The sequence below is a fragment of the Anopheles arabiensis genome, chromosome 2, assembly GCF_016920715.1.
Source record: "Anopheles arabiensis isolate DONGOLA chromosome 2, AaraD3, whole genome shotgun sequence".
NCBI classification, from domain to species: domain Eukaryota; kingdom Metazoa; phylum Arthropoda; class Insecta; order Diptera; family Culicidae; genus Anopheles; species Anopheles arabiensis.
Window position 1 is genome coordinate 70276356 of NC_053517.1, and position 24198 is coordinate 70300553.

At 35.4% G+C, this 24198-nt stretch overlaps 1 protein-coding gene across 24 annotated transcripts in view; it reads left to right on the forward strand.

The window, feature by feature from the left end:
- Positions 1-20204, forward strand: part of LOC120897318 (CUGBP Elav-like family member 4) — a 324692-nt gene extending 304488 nt beyond the window's left edge. For 17 of the 24 annotated variants that reach the window (XM_040302102.1, XM_040302094.1, XM_040302109.1 and 14 more), the window contains 6 exons: positions 71-217; positions 334-432; positions 5514-5591; positions 6775-6951; positions 7036-7200; positions 7393-20204. In XM_040302102.1, the coding sequence (XP_040158036.1) occupies positions 71-217; positions 334-432; positions 5514-5591; positions 6775-6951; positions 7036-7163 (629 nt within the window). In that variant the 3' untranslated portion in view covers positions 7164-7200; positions 7393-20204. The remainder of the gene's footprint in view (positions 1-70; positions 218-333; positions 433-5513; positions 5592-6774; positions 6952-7035; positions 7201-7392) is intronic. The other 7 variants (XM_040302095.1, XM_040302110.1, XM_040302118.1 and 4 more) reach the window with 3 other exon arrangements.
- The last annotated feature ends 3994 nt before the right edge of the window (positions 20205-24198 follow it).

The following is a 24198-nucleotide window of genomic DNA, read 5'->3' on the forward strand; positions in this document are numbered from 1 at the left end:
AGGGAAAGCTTTGCCGCTCATTCCGAATGGTCCAAAATGTAAACAACCGGGATATCAATATACCTTACAGGTTCCGGACAGCCAGTAAACGGTGCCATCCCCTCTCTACCATCGCCCACGATGCCTACCTTCAACATGGCAGCACAAACGCCCAACGGTCAACCGGCCGGCTCGGAGGCGGTTTACACCAACGGAATACCCCAGACCTACCCAGGACGTAAGTAGTTTCCAACATTGAACGTTAAACCCAAAAAAAAACACACACACACATTCTTCTTCCCAAAATCCTCCACATTTTCGCAATTTTGTTAATTGACACAGCTCTTTATGCAGATGCTCTTCACCTGTCGATACCCGCTCAAGGACTTCCGAACGGAGATGCTGCCCTACCGCATGCCGCCTACCCTGGCATCCAGCCGTATCCCGGTGTCGGTAAGTTCTACCAAATCGTTTTTATTCACCCGTATTTGTAGTGGTATAAACCACCAGCCTTATCCCGTACACCCTATCTCTCTCGCTGTCTCTGTATCTCTCTCTCTCACTCTTTTGCTACCCTTTGTTCCATAATGTCTACACATTAGTATCAATTTTAGCGTTTGAAAACCTACTTCATCCCTCATAGGTCATTCGCTCTAAAACAATCCATTATTGACCGATTGACCCATGTCCGATGTTATGCTGTACACTCGTGTTGTTGTGTTGTGATTTTTTGATCGTTACTTGGTTGATTTGAACTTTTCTTTGTTTTATACGTGGAACAACTCAACGTGATCAGTGGAACAACTCTTTTTTGTATTTTTGTGTTTTTTTTTATGTTTATTTATGCTCTGTCATTTTCAAGCTTCCATTTTCCTACTGCTAAACTGTTCAATATAATGATTTACATTTCTTTATTTTCCCACCATCCTAGTTTTTTTTAACTTTCATTGCTGTTACTGTTACTAATAGTCGTTTTGTTTCTGTTTGTATTTTTATGTTTTTATGTTTGTGTTTTCTATATAATCGCTGCGTGATTTTTTGCCTTCGCCCGTGATCGTTTCATTGTTAATGTGTCAATGTGTTTCTCTGATTATTTAGATACTTTCGTAAATGCATTATTATTAGTCCTAATACTATCATTACCATCTATCCTATTGGCACTGTTTTAAATCCGCTAATTTTTAATTTATGCATATAAACTTCCTCATTGTGTTTTTGGTTTCTACACTCTCATATATTTGTACAACAACGGTTGAGGTAATACGCGTTAAATGAAAACATCGGTTCTAATATAAAATGCCTTGATGTACTGACAATGATATTGAGTGTGCAAAACACTTTTTTGGCGGACTTCATTTTAAAATTTTAACAACATTTTTCTTGTTTTCCGTCAACTTGTTTTCTGTAAATTTATGTAATTATTTCATCAAAAGAATTTACAATATTCACAACTTCATACATTTTATGTTGCTTTCGAGCATCTATGGTAACGTTTACTCTTCCTCCCAGCATAGTTCAGCTTCAGTCAAGTTTACATTTTCATTCCATGACACTTGAAAATGGAATAAAAATACTCATCTCCGTGCTGCACATCAAAAGCTGGTATGTCGGCAAAGTTGGAATGAAATTACTCATCCATTGCAAAGGCATGATTACATCATTGCAAAAATATATACACACTTGTTTCGGCCGATGTGTATTTATTTTATTTCTGCTTTCAAGTCCGTAAACCAATAAAGCCCAAGTCTACGGAGGCATAATTGAGAGTTAAAAATAGTAGTATCAACCAGCTTGAATATTCAACTGTTCTTTTTGCATTTTCCACTCATTCATAGAGCAATTGAATTGCAGCAAACCAAACGATCGGGAAAGCAAGCTGAAGTTAAAACTAACTTGTATGGGAAAAAATACTCCGTATACACAAACATACCCTCGCTGGCCACTGGTGCCAAAGAAAGCAAACCCAGGCACTGTGGGAGTCGGTGAGTCATGTTTCATTGAAATTATAAACTTTCTCACCCGAAAACAAATAACAAACTTTAATTGCATTTCACTTCCATACACCAGTACCGCCACTGGTGCACGGCTAGTGTGCTGGAATTAACAGCTGCATTCTACCCTTTTCTGCTCTCTGCTACTGTGGCTGCGACCATCATCCCCCTGAGCTCCTGTTGCTATTGAGCACGAAAGATGGTTTTTATTCATCTCACCTTTTTTTAATGTATCGTTTCTGTTTGGTTTGATGTCAGTAAGCAGGGACGGAGTTGAACTTTTCCTGCTCCTGTTTACCAGTCCTCTTTAAGGCAGAATTTCACAGATCCATGCTTCTATACCATACTTCTGGCACAACGTGACAGACAAACGGGACAGTCGTTTTGTTTTGCTGTTGTCCTATCTTGTTTTGTTTGACTTTGCTTAAGCTGCCCTTGATTTTCTCGGCGTGAAACCACCTTTTCTCACGACAGCATCTCAATGATCAGATGCTACAACTTTGCGACGGTAAATAACAACTAAGTTGCAAATTGCTACACTTTTTCTCTGCCTGCTGATTCTATTCCTACAGCTCTCCTCTCAATAAAGCGGATGTTTTTCACAAACCATCTCTTCATTCGTTATACTGTTTTGGGTTTTTCATGCAACAGTTTGTAGCAGCAGCACACAACAAAACAACCCTCACTTGGCTATAAACACATTCCGAGCGATAACTTTTGCTTCGGCAACGCTTCTGCCGGGAATGTCCCTGGACGATGCGACCAGTTCCATTCATTACAAAGTTTCACTACCACTGCATGCAAATTGTCAGTGACATTTAAATGGTACAAAAATTTGAAACTCTGCTCCGCTCTACGGAGGCTGCCTTGTGATTAGTTTTCCACTTCAAAACGGTCGTCGTCACTGTGAGCAACTGTATATCTACAGCGTAATCTCAACACCTCTACGTTTGTTGAATGAAAACTGTCGGAGAACATTTTCGTGAATCTCAATGAGGCGGAAGTAAATTAAATCCGAGTTTTGCCTCCGTTTCTCCTCCCAAGCTGTCGCACGCTTTCATCCACAAACGACCAGGCGTCTCCATCAGCGACTTAATGCGCCATACGGTTTGCCAGTGGTTACCATAAAGTGGAAAATGCGTACCCATAAAGATCTGCCAGTACCGGATATTGATGGAGAAATTGCTAATAGAATTAAATGCTCACTGTCTCAGACGCTTCCGTTCGGCCGTCGGTGTTGAACCGCTGTTTCTTGCAATCGGGTACCATAAAGAATGAAATTCAGAGCAGGGCTTGCGAGTATGTTTGCCTTCGTTTGACTTTTTGGTGTCTGTGAAAGGCAGCAGTTAAACATCGGTGGGACTTGTGTAATATTGGAAAAAACATATAGGCGTGTACAAATTTATAGGTATTTCAAAAAAATTTAAAAAATAAATGAAATTTCCTCACTTAATGCGCGATTTTAATATCTTCCTTATTATTTGGTACAAAAACCTAAGTCGTTTTAAGCCTGATTTAGACACTAATGGGTTTGGTCATCGGTGACAGTTTGGTGTACCGAATGCATAATAATCGCCTCAGCGTATGTCTACAGCTTGATAATTATGTATCCAAACATAATTCAAAAACTAAAAATGACAGACTTAAGACGTATCCAAAATTATTTTTATAACAAAATGAGAACGAAGCAAAAACACAAACATCTGAATGATAAACGAAAATCCCCCCGCGTTCTTTTGGCTGTAAAAAAATCAACAGAAAGTTCATCTTTTGCTCAGACGCAAAAATAGTGTGTGCCATTTTCTGGTAAGATTTATGCACCGATCTCGTTTTATTATTACTGCCACTAACTTTGGCCCTTTTTTCTGTGCCATCCAAAAAGGCCGATCCGGATGTTGGCATGAACAAAGAAAACTACCCTTAACGGATTATGAACAGCGAATAGGCCATTGGGCCATAGGTTTAAGTGGATTCCTTTAGAGGCTGGGAATCCGGAAGGAACTGCACTACTAAACTCCCGCTGCTCAATGGACCAATTTTTGCTGTGCTGTTCATACGACGTAACCTACATGGATTCGATTCCGTTATGCTTCCTTTTTTCAGCAATGAATTTTCTTGTTTTTATTCCCCCGCTACGCTTACCATTTTGCTTGAATATTTCGGCCACAAAGCGTAACATATCGATAGGGTACGCCGGGCAGCAGGATAGCTCCAGCGCCAGGCTTGGTGTGGAAAATTATGAGCTTGTTGTTTTTTTCGTCCTCTTTTCTTTCCACTTCTTTGTCAAATGTTATCGCACAGTAACGATACCCGATTCTCTGCTCACATGCGAGGGTTTTTTTCCGCAACAAGCATTTTTTGTACTATCTCTTGTAAAAGAAAGATATGGGTGTTCTCGTTATGGTAGGAATATTGCTGAAATGAAATGAACAAAAAATAATACGCGCAAAGAGGCTTTTCCAACAGCGTTCTTTTGTTTCCTTATGGTTCGTGATGGAATGTTTGCTTCCCTCTAACGTTTTCCAACCAAGCACGAACGCTGATTCAGACGATTCGACAGTCCACGGAATTTTCCATTTCATTAAACAATACTTTTAGGCAATTGGTTTTTAGCAGCTTGAATTATGTGACAGTTTCTACCCTGAGCAATAATCACCAGACGGTGCCAAACCTGGTCTACCGGTTGGGTTGATAATCGGCATCACAACGCGTTTATTCCTCCTTCCGCGCTATCTACAATAAGTTACATTTGATAGCGTATACGTCGTTTGCGGGTTTAGTCACTTCCAGTGTTGTTGTCTCTTTTAAGGTGGTGTATGTGTTTGTGTTTGTGTGAAGGTTTTATATTTCAAAATCTATTACGAAGGCAATTGTGCTCAGAAGAAATATTTTTAACATTTTTCGTTATGGGGCTGATTGTGCCCAATGTGCTGGTTTGTGGAGAAAGCAAAATGAACGATATTTTTGTGTATTTTATGCGATTACTTTTTGCATATCATACGAACAAAACAAGATTATAAACTATACAACAAACGCACGTATCATGAATAATGCTACAGTTTTATAATATATTACTCACAAGTATGGTTTTCGGTTATTTGTCATTATATCTTTCTTCCTTGTACTTTCTGATTCGACACGATTTTTTATTTATAACACTATAGATTCTTAAAACGTTTTGTTTTTATTGGTTATTTTTCACGTATTTCATGAATATTCCTGGGAACGTTACACCTAGTCCTTCATTATGACCTTTTATCCATCAAGTCCAACCATTAGTTAGAATTATGTCGAAAACATGTAAACAGTAGTGTCAAGGATACGTGACTAATGCAGTTACTAGTGCAACGCAACGCTAGTTTAGGATTGGCATATTCATGCACGTTATCCGTCCGAACCATTGCAAAGCTTGCCGGAATAGCCACATCATAGTCCACTCAATTCCTTTCACAATCCACCCATTTCCTTTTTCCGATCGATATTTCTACTGTGTGTTGTTGATGTATATTTGTTTTTTTGATTGTAAATTTGTAAATTTAACAGCCTACCCAGCCGTTTATGGACAATTTCCGCAAGCTATACCGCAACCGATTGCTGCCGTTGCACCAGCACAACGCGAAGGTAAGCATCGCCTTCCCTCACCTCAAAAGCTAGCGAGAACCGTTTGCAGCGAACCCCATCCAACGAAACAAAAACAAACCCCCTAGAACCAATTACACTTTCCGCGATCACCACAACCACTACCAAAACGGCCTACAGTTTACGTTACAATTTCGCACGAAAGCAGTCAGATGGTGAATCTTTACTAGTTTTAGCGAAAATTCCGTTCCTTGAAGCAAACAGCCTAAATCATAGCTTTTGCATATCTGTCCAATTTGCTGAATAATTGGGCATCTTAGGTCTTCTTGGTTGTGGTTCGTTATCTGGCAGCTTTATCGTGCAGTGAATTGGTTTCCACAGTACAAACTGGCACAAAAGGCACATTGTTTCGTCGCTTTTTATTTATTGCCATCGGAAAACATTAGTCGTTTAATTGACGACACAAAACATTCTAACTGCCCCACTGTTCATCTGAATGCTCTTCGGTGTTTCTCTGTGTTATGTATGTTGTGTAAAAATGTATGTGTGTAAATGTCCATTTGTATGTTTATTCCATTCCTGGCCTGTTTTCTCACCCATCACGAAGAATTCGATTTATTTCCCTTACCGATGTGTTTTGTTTGATCGGTGGCAGCTAAGGTACAGATTCCTATTTCATTCATCGTATATTATACGTGAAAAATATTTTAAAATGACATTCTGAGTAAAACCACAGAATACACAAAGAAAAAGGGAGCTGTACTAGATCTATAGCGTCGTTTCATATTGTTGTTAGCCATTGCTTGCCGAAAACATTCGTTTAAGTTTTAGTAAATATGTCCATCAAAAATCGACTTCCCACACGTGTTTCTCTTTTCTTTTTTATCTATACGGTTACCTGTGCACCATTCAGTGTTTTGGTTTCTTGTACGTATTGCCTTTCCTATAGTGTATTGGTGTGTAGCACGGCATTTCATGCTTGCGTAAAAAACAAAAAATGAAATATAAAACAATTTAGAATCCCTGAGACGATCCCATTGAAACTAAAAACACCTTTAAAAGCGTTAAGAACTTTCCCTTTCTTATATAATAAAAAAACTGACCCATTTGCAATGAACTACCATTTACCCTACATATCAGCTGACGAAGTTTTACCATGTTGAACATCTATATGAACCAATCTTAACTTTACGTTGGTGATGGATTGTTTTAATTTTCTGTAAAGACATGTTAATGTTCCCAGGGTGCTCCATATCGGGCCCGGAAGGTTGCAACCTGTTCATCTACCATCTGCCACAGGAATTCGGTGACGGAGAGCTGATGCAGATGTTTATGCCCTTCGGAACTGTGATAAGTTCTAAAGTCTTCATTGATCGAGCTACAAATCAGAGTAAATGTTTCGGTAAGTTTATTCATGGAATATGATAATTATTCACACCTCACTAATGCATCTTACGCCTTTGTTCTTTGTTCCAACCATGTGCAGGTTTTGTATCGTTTGACAATCCAGCCAGCGCACAAGCTGCGATTCAAGCCATGAACGGTTTTCAGATTGGTATGAAAAGACTGAAAGTTCAGCTGAAAAGACCAAAGGATGCGAATAGACCCTATTAACAATCAGAGATTAAAAGCGCTTTAAAAAGTGCTTCTGGTGAGTGTTATATTCACAAATTGTTTACATTTTCTCGTTGAAAATGTCTCTAGTGTGTATCAGATTACCAATCGATTGTTCTTTTTTTTCTCTTCTTCTTTTCGTTTATTTGCTCCCAATTTTCACTATGTCTGGATCATGGGAATTGTTGCGGAACACTGCACCACTCACGTACGTATTAAAACCACATAGCTGAAGCTTTAAAATATGAAGTTAATCCTTAGACAAATTTAATCTAATATCATCAATTATCAGTGCAGTTATGAATAGAAACAAACAAAAACAACTACAACCAATCGCTTAAAGTTAAATAATGAACTCACACAGACACACTACTTAAAAACAAAACATATGGAAAGGAGCAAACATTTACGCTACTCTATATATAAAGCAAAAACAAAAAAAAATCCTACATGAGAGAAAAAAAATACACGATTACAAAGCTATACAACACTGTTGCAAAGTCAGTGACTTTTGTCTTACACAAAAAACCGATGTACCAACTATACGCGCCCGCCAGCAACACACAACAGTCCGTGATGAAAAGAAGGGATGAAGTGTGAAATGAAAGTGCTTTTGGTGCGTACAGCACAACCGGCATCATCCAGCGGAGCCACAACAGTCAAGAGGGAGACAGCATATGACAGTGACTACACGATTGCAGCTGGAAACATGTAATGCAGCCGGTGGAAAAAGTACATTTGTTTTACCAAAAATGGAGGCTAGTCCAATGTTTGCCAACCAATGTCGTGGTTATAGGATAGGAGGAGTAAGTGAATTATCGTATACTTAAGTTTATCTATATCTAGATACAAATCAAAACTCTCTCGTAAAAGGAACCGAGTTCCCATCGATTAGCGATGTGGAACCAAGAAAACGTGTTTCATTCAGGTTCGGTAACAAAAATTCTCTAGCGCACACAATTTATTACATACATTAGGTTCACTTATGCAATTTTAATATGACACAATACACAGTTCAGCATTACAAGAACGTTATTAAATGCATCTTCAAACCAATAGTGAGGCTACAGCAAAGCGTATACTAATAACATTTTTCAGATAATCTATTAAACTTTGCTCATTTATGTACTCACATTTTTACGCTACTGATCATGTACTAAGAAACGTTAAATGCCCGTTCATTATACTAACAATGGAATTGTAAATAACGTGCCACAAGGTACTTTTTAATTGTCATTCTTGTTTTCTCGCTTTTCTAGTGCACATCTTAACCGCTATAATTCGACAAACGAAATTATATCAACTTTAGACCAAAACACTTTTATTTTGATTCACTAGCTGCATAGTAAATCTTTGTATCTAAGGAAAACTCATTAGCAGTGTTATTACAAATATATATAATGCTGTTACACTACTTGTTTCTTTCTTCTTTTACTCGCACAGTTTCGTGTGAAACTGCTCGTTTAGCAAAACATAAAAACGCATTCATCATAGTCTATAGGGCTCTAAGAGACAAATGGGATGGTACGGTTTGCTTTCTTTTCGTATGGGTTTCTAAAGTTTTTTCGACTGCTAAGGAATTCGAAGGAATACGGTGAAACTTACTTTGCCTATATGTTAATACATAAAAAGAGTGTTATTTGTTTCGATAGCTTCAAGCCCTAATCAACAACTAAAGCGTAAAATTTGCGACACAGGAATTAGTTTTAAATAGTGCATTAGCAGTGTGGCAATAAGCCTCGTTTAACAGCACTTAGCAATTATTCAACATATTGTTATGATTTGAGCCAACATATTAAGATGTAAATTATATTACTACGTTAAGTAATCATTTACCATCATTATCAACCCTTTTGAATGCAACAAACAGGTGATGATTACTTCCGCAAACCACATTTGTTATCGGATACATAACAATAATAATTTAATTATAAAATATACATTTAAAACATTGATTTTAAAAAAATTAAATTACATGGTTCTATTTCCTTAACATTTTTTTAAATAAGTTTAGTAAGACGTTTTACTTTATACTTCATAATTGAAGAAGTGCACATATATACGAAGAGTTTTTTTTGCGATCAAATCGACATTAAAATAAAGTTTTAAAATTTTCCGCAATGAAACAAATACAGTTAGCTCAATCCTATCCTGAATGTACGTGGATAACGTTACCAACGCTTTTTGTTTTGTAGCCCAGGTTTGCATCGTTTTACCTATTACAGTATTAATTTAAATTTGTATAAAAACACGTTCCTTTTGTCTATCGTGGCCCCGGCTTCGCTGTGCGTCTTTTTACTGAGACAAGCATGTATGAAGGGCATTATTGCAAAAAACTGCACATTGCGTTTCCGTTTTATCACACTAGTCATTTTGTAGGCTAAGGTAATATCATCTTAAAAATCTACCCATGCCCGCCATCATTGAGCTTTGCGTTCGGTAGTTTGCATCCCTCCAGGGCCTGTGCCACCAGTAGCCAGGCTGGAAAGTCTAGTAATCGGATTCCTGCCTAAAATTTAAATAAAAACCAAAACGAACACTCGTACACTGATACATACACACACACACACGAAAATATTAGGGAATGTAGTAATATAGAAACAAACGATTAACTTCATGCATCAAAGATTTAAACTATAATATTTGAAACGAGAAAACGCGTGTGTGGGTTTGTGTGCGTGGTCAGCAGTAATTAACATAAAACCAACTCGTATTAGAGAAAATATTGAGAACCTACAGCTAAGCAAAGCCAAAAAGAAACAAACATATACACTCGTTTATCGAGAAGCGGTAACTCGTGTCATCGAATCCAGATATGGTTCGAGCAAGCTGCACGAATGACTACGATACATTATTTCTAACACAAAACAAAACTTTAACATTGAACAACATTAACACTAGTGCTAGATTTACGTAAAAACTAAACCAAACAAACCAATATTAACAATAAGTAGAGAGATAATAATTTTTCCCTTCCTTCAGCAGCTATTTTCCGTTTTACGCTGTACTCTCCGGTGCAATAGCGATTTCTAATCGTTTTGTTTTGTTTCGTTATGAACAGATTTTCTTAAACGCGATCAAGTAACCAGAATAAAACACCTTATACCACATAGAGCTTAATGGTTCGCGGCAAATCGTTAGAGCAGTTGAAATCATATACAAATGTCAGAGCACTATTGGTTGATAATTTGATACGATTGAATAATTTGTTCATGACGTGAAGAATCCATATTTCACCGCACAAGTATACCAACTGAAATAAAAAAAAATCTCTTTGAACATGCCTCCAGGGACAGCAAAATTGAGGAATTTTCCGTACTTTTCATTAACTCCTGTTCATTACCCCGATTCACAATGATAAGAAAAAGTTATTGAAAACTTACTATTTACAGTTTTGTAAATTGCAGGTAGGGTTTTATGAACAGCTACAAAGTGAACACAAAAAAAACTAAAAACATATTATTGTTAGATAAACCAACAAAATGGGCTGTGATTTCAAATTATGATTTGCAAACACTACAACCAGATACATAAAACCCTACTTAAACAAATGCTGCTGATGTTTGTTTTGTTTCTACTTATATATCGTAACAGTGCATTTGCTTTTCTTGTTTGTATCCCTCAATTATTAGCAATGCTTGTGTGTCGTTAAATACTTTTTTTTCTAAGGATTGTTTGCTTTTATTGACCATCGTCCCATAATAAAACAAATAATCATCACTATCCCTAAAGGTTTGCAGAAAGCATCTTATGCTAGAATGCATGCAGCAGCTCGAGTGGGACGAACAAACACATGATTATTTAATCCCGTGCACCTAATATGTAAAATCGGTCTTACCTTTGCCAAATTATTCAGAAAAGATTGCGAGATTAAGATCAAAAAGAGGTTACCGTTCGGTAGCACTTTTACCATCAACTAGACAAATTAAACAACAGTTCAACCTGTACATAGATGTAAAATCAATGCAGCCGTTTTTCTCTCACTCTACTCTACTTATATAAGTATTACTTACTGCAATCCCTCTTTAGCATACCTAGAGCGAGTCTAACTTATACGGCAGCCATTCTTAGGTGAACACGGACGCATTTACATTAGATGCGTCTAACTATGCATTGAAAGCCATATCAGTTACTGAAACTAAAAGTTTCGTTTTCAATTGCTAGTAGGGAATGCGAAAAACAAAGAGCAGTTTGTCAATGTGCTACAAACAGCACACCGATGTAACTCAACCCAGAGCCATATTGCCCGCGTTTTGTGCGTGAAGTTTAGTGTCAAGGAATCCTCCACAGGACAAAGCCATCGCTTACCCAACATTGCTAGATTTAAAAAATCACCACTCTAATCGCCCTTTCTATTTGATGCGAAACAAACGATAAAGTGAAAGTCCCCACATTATAGCAGAGCAAGTTAAAAACAAAGACTAGTCAAATAATTATTAAAAAGCAAGTAAGATCACCAATGAATCCACATATAAAATACTTGAACAGATAAATGAAAAAATACAAACACAAACAAAGTATGAATGAAAAAATGGACTACAGCCCAACGAACGTGAACCCACCTTCTTCGAGAGAAAAAACTGTGAAACTTTTCCGTCAGGTTTGATTTTTCTCTCACCAATCTATATGTCTCTCTAGCCAGGGTACTTTCATTTGTATCCCTCCCTAAGCTGCCTCCCTGAAACTAAACGTAGTTAGTGTGTCCTCCCTTCTCAAGGTTATCTACATTTCCGCAAATCTCTGAATGTGTTATTTAACTAACGATTACAGTAAAATTCGGTTGAACATATGATAACATAACAATTTTACCTTTCATTAAAGAATCATACTTTTATGCCTCCTTGTTTTCTTTACGCTTGAAAAATGGAATGATTTTTATGAATGTGAAATCTCATGTTTCACATACAAATACAAGTTTGAAACAATTTTAAGATCTATACCTTGCATCTGTAAGATCCTTTAATACCTTTTTTCTCACAAAACATCTTATACCCAGAGTTTGTGACAAAATCTTGACTGGGAGATGGGAGTGACAAAGTAGCATCGTGCTAAGCGCAAAGCGAAGGTAATATTTAGTAGTAAGCAAAGATGGCGCAACATTATTACAGCATGTAGTAGCCACTATGACATGATTTTTTATTATCTGTAGGCCACGATTAATGCCCAGTACACATAGTTCTGACGACAAAAGTAGGTGAATTTAACACCCGTATCAAATCCGTACTGAAACTGTAGCTCAGTTGATAATATCCACGCGAGAAACTATCTTGTCGGAAAAAATAAAACCATTCTCATAAAATTTTAAAAATTTTAGGGGTTTACATTTTCGCTGTTCAAAAGCTACGCTTAATGTAACTAATTTGTTTCATCGTATAGAAAACTCAAATTATTTTTTCTTATGCACATGACATGGGAAAAAACTCTCCAAATTAACTAGAAAATTACAGTTTTGGTTCTTTAAGTTTACTATGCAAAGAAATTTTTAAAATTATTTGCAAATTCTATTCAATTTTAATGTAGAGACAGCTTAACTTTAGCAAACAGGGATAATTCGATTCACTTACCAAAATCTATGCTCCACGCCACCAACACGATAGTATACACATGAATCTATATATAAATATACATATATACACCAACATGCGTATATACACATATTTAGAAATAACATTATTATATACATTTACCGTGCAAAAAACGCGTGTACACACATACAAAAACAACACAACCACAAAAAATAACATAGAAAAAACCACAAACCCAACAAAGTAGAAGTAAACGAAAATCACAAGTGAAACATTACAAACCAAATCACGAACCAAAGCTATGGTCGTCCTTTCTCCGGGTGGAGAAACTGGACACTGCAGACCCTAGCAAGACAAAAGAGAATGGATTACTACACCATTACGAGGAAAGTTATTTTAAGTCTTCAACTAGCTAAGAAACGATAAAGGAAGTGCGTAATGAAATAACAGTTGGAAAACAGATTGCGAGTGTATTTGTGTGTGTGCGAGCAGTGTGAGCACTGTTAATGGGATGCTCATTTTTTCACATGCAATCACCATTTGTAAAGGAACAAACACAGATCCTGGCAGGAGGGCCCACTGATCACACACGCACGAATGAATCCCTTATCTTGTTTACCTATAACTAGAAATACAAATCTGTTTAAAGCTCTTTGCAAGAAAAACAATTCATGACAGATAAGAAACATTGTAAAAATCTAGGATACAGGGTATTTCTTGCAATTATTGAAAATAATGAGAAATTAAATACTTATAGGAGAAAAACGCATGTTGAATAGAAAAGAAGGGAGAGATTAAAACATAACTTACATTTTTAAATACTATTACAAAACTTATTATTATTGCGAATTGAAAAACGTAAAAGTCATCATTATACATTTTTGCTAACATAATTCCTATCATTATTCTCTTTCACATAAACACACACACACAGACACACTTACACTCACACACACAAACACGTACATTATTACCACGAAGACGGAATGGTTCAGTTAATCAACTCGATTTAAAGTTTTAGAAGAAGGGTTCTACTGAAAAATGAAATAAATAACAAAACCATTTACACAACGCATTAATCCATACTATTCTATAAATTTAATGAACAACAAAACTCATTAAACATTTAACAACTAACACACTTAAATCGTGCGATCTTACGTAATAGAGAAGCAAATAAAGCTCGATTGTTGAAACAAAAAAAGAAAACATAAACGTTTTTTAGATACGACCCTCCGACGAATTTTATTGCTCCTACTTTCTTCTTCTATTGTCTACTAGTGATTCATACGTTTTAATTCAGTAGCCTTTAGACGTTCATGCCTGTGAATAAGAGTCACAAAAAGGGAAAACGATATGATGTTTAAAGAAATTAGTTTTGTGATATGAATATTTATAAAGAATATTAATAGTACTATTAAAATGATACTTAAAATAACAAACCCGAAACATCTTTATGAATTTGCTAATGGAAAAGAAACACAGGAAAAATAAAAAACAAAGTAGATTTGACAACAAGTCGTAGGCAGGTCGTCTACCGGTATAGAAAGGAACAGATAAAGAAAAAGTGCATGCGGATGAGGATGGGAAGAACATGCCAGTACACAATAAAATGTGGATGGATTTACATTTTATTATAACGACACAAACACTCTAAACACTTAACAAGAGCGATATACTTACATCAGAGATTTATTTATTTCAAATCAAATCGCCAGTGAGTGTATTTATTTCAGCGAATACCAGTATTGTCAAGTTTTGAAAGGAGCAACATCTTCGAGCAAACATCGGAGTTGTAGCCCTTTTCATAAGAACATTTACCATTGGCATTAGTAAATTATTTTTTATTTTATTTTTTTCAAAATGTTAGCAGTAATATTGCAGAAAACAACTCAGCGCTCAATAATGGATCACCTATATGCGACGAATTGGCTAGAGAGATGGTGTATTTTTTTCTAACCAAAGGGCAGTAAACGCTCAGGATTATCCGGTGCATTAGGCTATTGTTCACTCATCTGTTGCTACTTCATGGGGCTCATTAGTACCATGAGGAATAATTTTCAATGTGATTCAATATTTTTGATCATTAAAAACAGCTTCAAATGACTTTAGTAGTATCAGTTTCTATAACACCTTTATCAACGTTAGACTTACGAACACAACAATGCTACAGTTCACAAAAGACCGATAATACGCAACTAGATCCTGATAGCTCGTAGGCAGCCAATGCAGTGATGGTGCATCACGTTTAAAATTAAATATCAATCAAAGAGAAGCCAAAAGCGAGCAGAAAAGAAAATGCCCATTTACTAGAGAGGGAGTGTGTTGTCTGCAGAACTCCGATGCGTAGCACCATAACAAGTAAAAATAAGAAGGTGCAAAAGATGAAAAAGAAATATATATACCATATATACAAAGAAATTCTTTAAAATTTCACTTAACAAAATAACACAATGTGGAGACACCTGTACATTGCGAAATTTAACGCTTTGAAAACGAAACAAAAAATATATATGAATGATAATTTAGTATATTTAGTATAACAAAGATCGTACACGATAACCCTTAGAAGCAAAGCCGCAAATTCATAAGTTGTCTCGTGAGAAGCCTAACCTAGCGATGGGAATGATAAGGTTCACAGAGAAATAAGAAACGGTGTAAAAGGCGAAGAAAGAGAAGAGTACCAACACATACGGTTAATACTGGAAAGCAAACAAACAAAAATCTTATTAAATTAAACCAAATTTTTAGACAAATTTACTTTGTTTTCTTTCTCCTAACATTGAGAAAAGGACAACTTGTGGTGGAGTTTAAACATCTGATAATCGTTGACAATTTCACCAACTTTCACCTGCACGAGACTATAAAAACCATCCATTATCCTCAAGTGTAGGTAATGCACACTGCTTCGGTTCGAATTGACATCTCGTTTATCGTTCATTTTCTTAAAATCTTGATTTATATGTTATGTAAAATGTCCTGGAGAAATTGGAAAATTTGGCTTAATCGTTCAAACCATATCAAACATATTACTAAGTAATCGATCGTTTCTTCGACGAAACTACGGTAAATGTGTCATGGTGGCAGAGAGAAGTTTGTTTTTTAACTTATTGTGGTATTTTCATTTCAAAAATCAGTTTTTAAATGTGATATGAGTGTTATAAAAAGCAAACATGCAACATCTAAAGAACGCACAAGAATTATAAGTACAATAAATGTTTTGTAAGGTTATATACAACATAAAGTTTGTTTGGAGCAAATGTTTTAAGTCATAGTATGTACCTAAAAACAACAAAACAGAAATGGAATCACATTTTATTCTTTCATTAACAATTGTGAAATTTCCAACGCAAAATATATGATTTAGTACTGAAAATTTGTTAAATGGTGCTTTTTTGTTCAAACATTTAACATGAAGTACATTTAAAAACGTCTTTGTTTCATTTAACTGATGAAAACATGAATGAAAAGATAGACAACCAAACAACCGAAATAAGAAGAGAAAGTAAGCAAGAGTAGACACAAAATAATTAATGGGAAACTTTAATTATTACGACAATATGGTATTATAATAAAATAATATAAAGAACATTGAAATGAAGCCTTAAACCATGTATATGCTACATTAAAAGCCGACTGTGCACGACTTAATTAAAAGATGAAACGAAACTTATTCAAAGCAGCAACATTTGCATACACACATACACGTGCGCTTTCAAAGAACCACTTACACTTTCACCATCACACTCACACATCAAGTGGGAATGGGAAACCAACCGATAGTTACAAGTGGAGTCATCGAAAGCACCATTAAGACTCCGCAGTCGTTTCGCTATCTAATTCTAAACCCATGTAAATTCACCACCACCAAGACCCACAAACAAAACATCAGCAACATCACCAACAACTACTACTACGACCATATTGAATGGTTTCAATCAAAGAATTTTCTCTTTAAAACTTTAAAACGAATTATAAGACAAATTGCACTGCTGTAATGCAGCGAAACAAAACGAACAAAGCTGCAGTAGTGCCGTGCATTGGGCACTGGAGGGGCACAACTTTAAAACAAACACAAATATCCTAAACACTACTATTATAATGGTATCATTAATTATTCTCTCTCCCTCTCTATCTCTCTCTTCCTCTCTATATCTTTGCGATTCGCAAAATTTGCGTAAGATAACGGTAGCACAGGGATCGACTGTTACTATTAATTTAAATTATGAAGCCGGATGAATGTTATTCGTTTGGGATATTTATTAATCTTATATGATTGAAAGTCTCGAATGTAGTGAAACTACTTTAGCGATTGTATCATACTGGTGGCAACTTTATCTACTTCATTTTTTTATATTACAAGCTAGACCGGCGAGTGCATTTTGCTGTTTAGTTTTTTTTTTTGTAGCACAACATAACACACAATATTCGTCTGTTAATACTGCTTCTACCTTCCGTAGTGTACGTTTGAATACATTTGATAAACTACCCCAAAACTTGCAGAATCATCTCATTTAAATGAGAAAATTTGTTTGTTGGCCAACATAATTAGTACACTTTTTTCACAACTGAATCTGAAAAACCAAATCTGATTTTTAATCAAACTAAAACTGAAGAGAAGCTAAAACAAACATGAAAAGCAGCTGAAATGCGAAAACCCAGAGGTATCCGCAAAAGGCATATACATAAATATATATTTATAATGGATAAGAATTATTTATATCGAAAATCATACAGAGCGGTAAACATAATACACCGATACTCACACAAAACACATTACAGTGTGAACCTAGACGAACAGCATCAAACATGAACTAAATCTTAAGTACAACAGTATTAGATATTCTAATGGCAAGTTCAGCTAGCAAAAATGGAACGATAGAGGTATTTGGTTTTGGTTTCCTCCTAACAATCCTGCTGGTAGCTACGTTTTGAGAGCAGTCAAATGATGTCCCGTCTCTCAACATCATAGAGTGATTACTGCAGTGATTGCTTAACAAGATTCACCACGTATTAGTAGAATTGTAAAGGGAATGAATAAAAAAATAACAACAAAAACTAATTTGCTAAAACTGTAGAAAATGCATACACAAACACATGATCTCTCAAGGTAATGCGACACGATGCTAAACTAAACCATATCAATCAGGTACTAAAACTAACACAGACTCTAGAGACAAAACGGAAAAAGGTGCAATATAAGCAGCCAGGCCAAGATCCCACGTGCTACATTTGAAAATTAAATGTACATTTTATTCACCACACGCAATTCGAAAAGGGTGGTGTAACATGTGTCAGAATCTGCGAAATTCAGTTTTTGTATGCTTTAGTTTATTCAAACAACGGCAGTAACGAATTGCTTGACTTTTGTTTCAAAAGTTAGAAAGAGAGTAATGCCATACAGGCGGAAACTTAATTTTGCAATTTTTGTTCTGGCAAATATTCTTCTACACTTGCATCCTTCACTAATTCATTCATAGCTACCAAGCTTAAAGTACTTCATGAAACAGTCACCTAGACAAAATAACAAAATAAAATGGCGTTGTTGAGCTATATTTCAAAGAATCCCCATAAATACAATGCTTTTAAAAAAGTATATACAATCGTACAAGAACGCAAACCACGAAAAAACAATTCTCTGAGAAAACACAACAATTGAATAAAGTACATACACCTCTTTTATTTAATGTTAACCAATTAACTAACTAACTAAAAAACTACTTCACTTTTAAGTTTTTTTAAATAAACTTAATAAACAGTCAAGTTTATGCACAGTATGAAAGTACATATTCGATTAAAAGCATACTTAAAAGAGAAGATTAACCGTTGGCCTTTTACCACACATTTCGCACTGTGTTATCTTTGTTGTGGCGAAACATGTGGAAGCTAAAAACAAAATTTGATAAAACGGATAAAAGATCTGAAAGTGGGAGAGAGAATTTGGTTATTAAACGGTTGATACCTTTTCGTGAGAAATACTTGAATATTTTATAAAATTGATTACAAATCTTTGCAATCCTGCAAAGAATTCACTTAATTAACTACAAAACTCACATGCACACAAACACTTATACAAGAAGAATTCTAGAAATAGCTATGTACGATTTTCATTACACCAAACATTCTATTTTACTTCCATCTCGTTCATAGTGTTATAATAAGCTTTATTTTCATTTGTTAATAAATAGCTTAGATTAGAAGCTAAACCATATAGAGTCGAACGCTCGCGAAACAAAGCATCATGCAGGGCCCGTTTAGGTGACATCAGTAAATGCCAAAATCAGTTAGTAAGAATAATGAAACACGTATAAGTCTGTGGAACAAGGATGCTCGCCGTGACGTTTTCAGATTAACGCACTTTGGCGAAGCATACCACTGATTCGGATTACAGTGAGTAGCGGAAGGGTTAGCAAACATTTCGACTGAGGTCTATGAACTACGTATAAGCAACCAGCAAAAACGGATGAATAATTAAGTGGTAAAACAACACGCGAGAACTGATGCCGGTGCAAGAAGTATTAAGATGATTTAACGAGAAATAAAAACTAAACCTTGCACTGTCAATCACGGGGGAAGTAAATACTTACTAGCATGCAGAAGGAAGAATCTAATGGCGCAAATAGTGAAGCACATACTTTATAGTATGCCACATGTCCTAGATATTGAACATTTGCAAAACCGCTGCTAAAAGCTAACAGAAGAATGAAATGAACAAGAACGGATTACAATACTAAACAAGCTACACTAGCGTGAAGGACACGCTTCTTTATGAAATTACTTGCATTCTAATTAGTGAATTTAATGGGACAAGTAGAGGAATAAATGCTGTAACAAAACAACTTAAAGAGATGGTGAATTACACAAAAGTATTTAAGTACTTATTATCAATTACTTATTAGTACGAGATAAATACACAGCAACCAACCACAACAAAAACCCAAAACTCAATAAAATTAAAACAAAAACCATGCTCTTACTAAATTACAACTCAACTGCAGATACAGCAAAAAGCATTGACACAGTAAAAAGAAAGGCGCAACATATTTGCAATGCGATACATGCTTAATAATATACACGTCACACCTTCTTTTTGTTGCAACACACACTCATTCAGCAAACCATGATTAGTGTGGTTGCACTACAAAAGTGAACAAACTAAGTCTAACTATGATTATTATTAGTATATTTATTGCTAACATCACTACACTAGAAAATAAACAGGTAAGAAGTGAACATAACCGTTCGAGGTATAGTTGGTGAATACTGATATAACGCGAAAACGCTAGACAAAAAGTGCAGGACATAGCCAACAACAAAAAAAAGGAATAACACGGATCATTAAAATATTTTGTAGTTAAGAGGACCCACTTAACGCATGTGTTGGTCAGTGTCATCGAGTTGTCACTGATAGACATTCACTAAACGCGGTAATGCTAGAAGTATAAGAGGAATTTACAGGATAGCTGCCTGATAGTCTAGGACTACTACTATGAGAGAAAAAAAAACAAACACAAAACAGGAACAGTAATGTTTGTTTTCTTTTTTTGCATTTGCAGCTGATTTATGAAAGTAACGAAAGAAAACAATATAAAACAAAAACAAAAAAAGCAAAATATATTCTATAGTAACAAGTAGAAACTCTTAGGAAAGTAACACAACAAAACAAGAAGAAAATGTCCATTGCAAAATGCTAACAGCGACAATTCGTTACGATTGTCTTCGATGATCAGAAAAATTATTATATATAAAAAGAAAAAAAACATATTATCTTTATAACAAAGAAAATTAACAAAATAAAAGTTAAAAATACACTTTTAAAATTTGGACTATCATTCATGGCCAAAATACATCCGAAATAAATTTAGACAAAAAAAAAGCTGGAAATGGTAATGGTAAGACTATGTGTATGAAAAAAACTTCTGTCTGTAGAAAACTTTATTTTCAAACAGTTGTGTTTAACATGTTTTCATTCTCGAATGTCCTTCGTTGTAAATCTCATTCTCAACCAAACTCAACAACATTTACTACCAAAACATCTCCCCTCTCCTTAAGGCGCATCGTTAAACTGTCGTGAATTACACGCCAATATCAAATGCGGTTGTTGTGCCAAATAAGATGAATTCAATAATAACGTAAGACTCTTTCGATTCTAAATGTCAAAAACACTGACCTGATTTCATGTTAATGGTACAACATGCAGTGTAGTTGCTGTAGCTTAAACCTATTTCACGTAATCACAAGGTGATAGTATTGAATAATTAGTGAATATCCATTAAGTGAAGCCGTCTTCTTTTAATATTGCCTTCATTATTATAATTGATCAGGTGCAACTTCTTTGATATAATAAAATATATGCATTTTTTTTAATAGCAGGTAGTAGATTCTTTATAAAATTTATTTTATAAATACTTAAGGGAAAGCTAATACAACCATTTTTATTGACTTATTTCAGAGGTTTAAAACAAGAAACCAGAGTTTTAGTACAAATTACATCAATAGCTATGAATGCCAACATGTTGTACGTGTTTCATTGCATCCGGATTGAAATATCACCGGGTATTTCCTAAATCCAGATTTATGGCATAACGCTTGTCTAGCCCTTAATTGTATATCATTTTCCCATAAATTAACAGTTTAATCTCACCAAGCAACTGCCATTACAGTAGTAGAATGCAGCTGTAGAAGTGTGCTTTGGTGCGCCGGACACATACAGATACATACAAAAAACCAGTGCATAGCGCATTCAAAATCCCCGAACACGGTCAAACAATGTGACAAACGTGTCAAACGACACCCCCAGCGAATCAACTTCGAGGCTTTAACGTTCAGTCATTTTTTCAGAGCACCGCTAGGCTCCTCGGATAGAGCGGAAAACGGAATGCCTGATAGCCTGGGCGACGATTTTACCACCTAGGGCAGCTTTATAAAATTTAAAATCAATTACACTGACTGAAATTTTCATCGCATCAATTAATTTATATTGCTTCGTCGCTTTGGGCAACATTGTTTTGAGAGCAATTGTTTCATATTTCACCCTCGACTCCCTGGAGCGTCGTGCGATGACCAATATCAGAGTGCGTCAAGTCCTGTAACACCTCGCTACTGGCAATGATAGTCTGTTAGCATTCAGGTGCTCGACAGCGGTTGCATTTTTCTCATTAAATCATAATGACATTTTCAGGGCTCAACCAGTGCACTACAACCACCGACTAGGGTAAATACCCCTCTCAGCATGACATGGGTAAAACACCTCCATTAAAAGAAGGATTCTGTTTTCCACCACAAATACCAACGATGTCATGCATAGTTTGACAAGTGCGATGATGCAGGTAGCAGATTTTTTTACGAAATGCCTGGCTTACATGTGGAAAACCAACAAATTCACCACAACCAATCTGCCATGGTAGCTGACAATAAAGTAGCTGTCAAAACTTGCATGAGTCCAAACAACGTGTGGCCTAGGGTGAAATACAAAAAATAAAAACAATTCTATATTATCACATTGCTACTGCCCAGGTGCCTGTCAAAATGGTTCAATATTGGTGACAAGCCATGGCAATGCTAAGCTACCTGTCTGTGTCGTGGCTGGCAGAGTATGGGAACCAATCAATCCAAGCAATAGTTCAAGACTGTTGTGCAATCCTGTGATTTGCATGTCATACGTTCTTTGCACTTATTTGACACATTTCTTTCAAATAAACTTTTTCATTATATCAATAAATTATGCTTGAAAACATACATTTGATTAGAAATATACAATTTAAAGGAATCTTAATGTATCTTGGTGAGAAAAGGTTAAGTAATACATTCTAGCTCACAACATTTTTTTTTTATTCAGGAGTAACGGTCCAAAAAAGCCGTATTGCTTAAAGCTCACAACATTTATATACAGATAAATTTAAAATCGAGAATCTTTCTTGGAGTAAACGGGAAGATGCCCCATAACCATAAACAGCGTGGATAAATCGTAGGGAAAGGGATATGGGGAGGGGAAGGGTTTTCACATGACTAGTATGACTAAATGTACATCAAATAGTAATCAAAAACAACAGAAGTATAAATCAATATTCTTACACGATTTTTGTACTGGACATAGTGCTGAATATAGATTTTCTATGACTAAAAGTTTGGAGGGAGCTAGCAAGTAAATTAGGAATATTTCTTGGCTTTCGCAGTCCACTCCCTCTGAATTTCACGACAGCTCTCGGAATGGTTTTTGAAACGATAGCACCTGTTTTTACACTTATTGGTTTTTTTCTTTTTATTATCAAAAAGCATATTATTTTATGTTTTGATCACTTAGTAAATTTTATTCATTGTACTTGTAGTTTTAATCGCATTAGAACTTCGGATCGATAATGAGTCTCTGATACCTAGAGGGTAATTATTTGAAACAAATAGATAGAAACAAATATTATAGAATACAGCACAGCGAGGATTGTGATTTATTTGTTCTTCTAGACTTCTACCAACATATAAACATTCGATAAAATGTAGGCGGTGCAAATCCATTTTTTCTATTGGGGAAAGTCGTTGCAATATTAATAAATGATACAAACAAACCACAAATACCACAAAATAAAAGCAATGCGTGTGTTTTTCTTTGTGTAAATTTTTACTCTTTGTGAGCATCACATAACTGGATCGAAAATAATCCACATCCATGTCATGTATATGAGACAGCGTTCGATATATTAAGCCTGCCGTTTTGAATGGGATTGCATACAGCAATGAGGGTTTAATAAATATATCTCGCATTCCCGAAATTATGTGCATTACTCAACTGGAACCCGACGAGTCATCAAATAAAACACAACAACAACATAACTCATAGTACGCGTAACAATTCTTTGTATTTTTTTTTTCATTTAGAATTTGACAGAGGATCTTAAATTTAGTGTATTCATTATTTCTATGTACAGTCATTATTTCTAACACAGGACAAGGACTTTTAGACATTTTTGTTTGCATCTATAATTAAAAAATCTCAACCCAGACTTCTTTCGATATCTCATATCTCATTATTAGAAAAAAATATATTTCAAACGATTTGTATAAATAGTGAGTTACATGTCATCTGAAAATTAGACTAAGTAATTGATGTCACCATACGTGATAAATTTATAATGCCATTTTTTTAAATAAATCTTTTCATCGTGTGTTTTTTAAGAGAAACATTTCAAACAGGCCATTTGTTCCAGAACTTTGAACTTTGATGCTTCTTTTCTCTGTATTGAAACACAGTTGCTACAATAGCAGAGTTTAAGTATAGATTACAACCAGGTGCGCTATTGTCAAACATAATAATTTAATGTTTTTACTAGCAGTGAATTGAAAACTGTAGAATACGATATGCTTCTTGTTTGTTGATTTATTTTATGATAATAATAAAAATTCTTCGCACAGTTTACTTTAATTGTCTCTTTTCTGCACGATTGATAGCCTGCTACCAGTCAACATTTGAACATACTTCACGTATGGTAATATAGGTGAGCCGACCGACTAAAGTG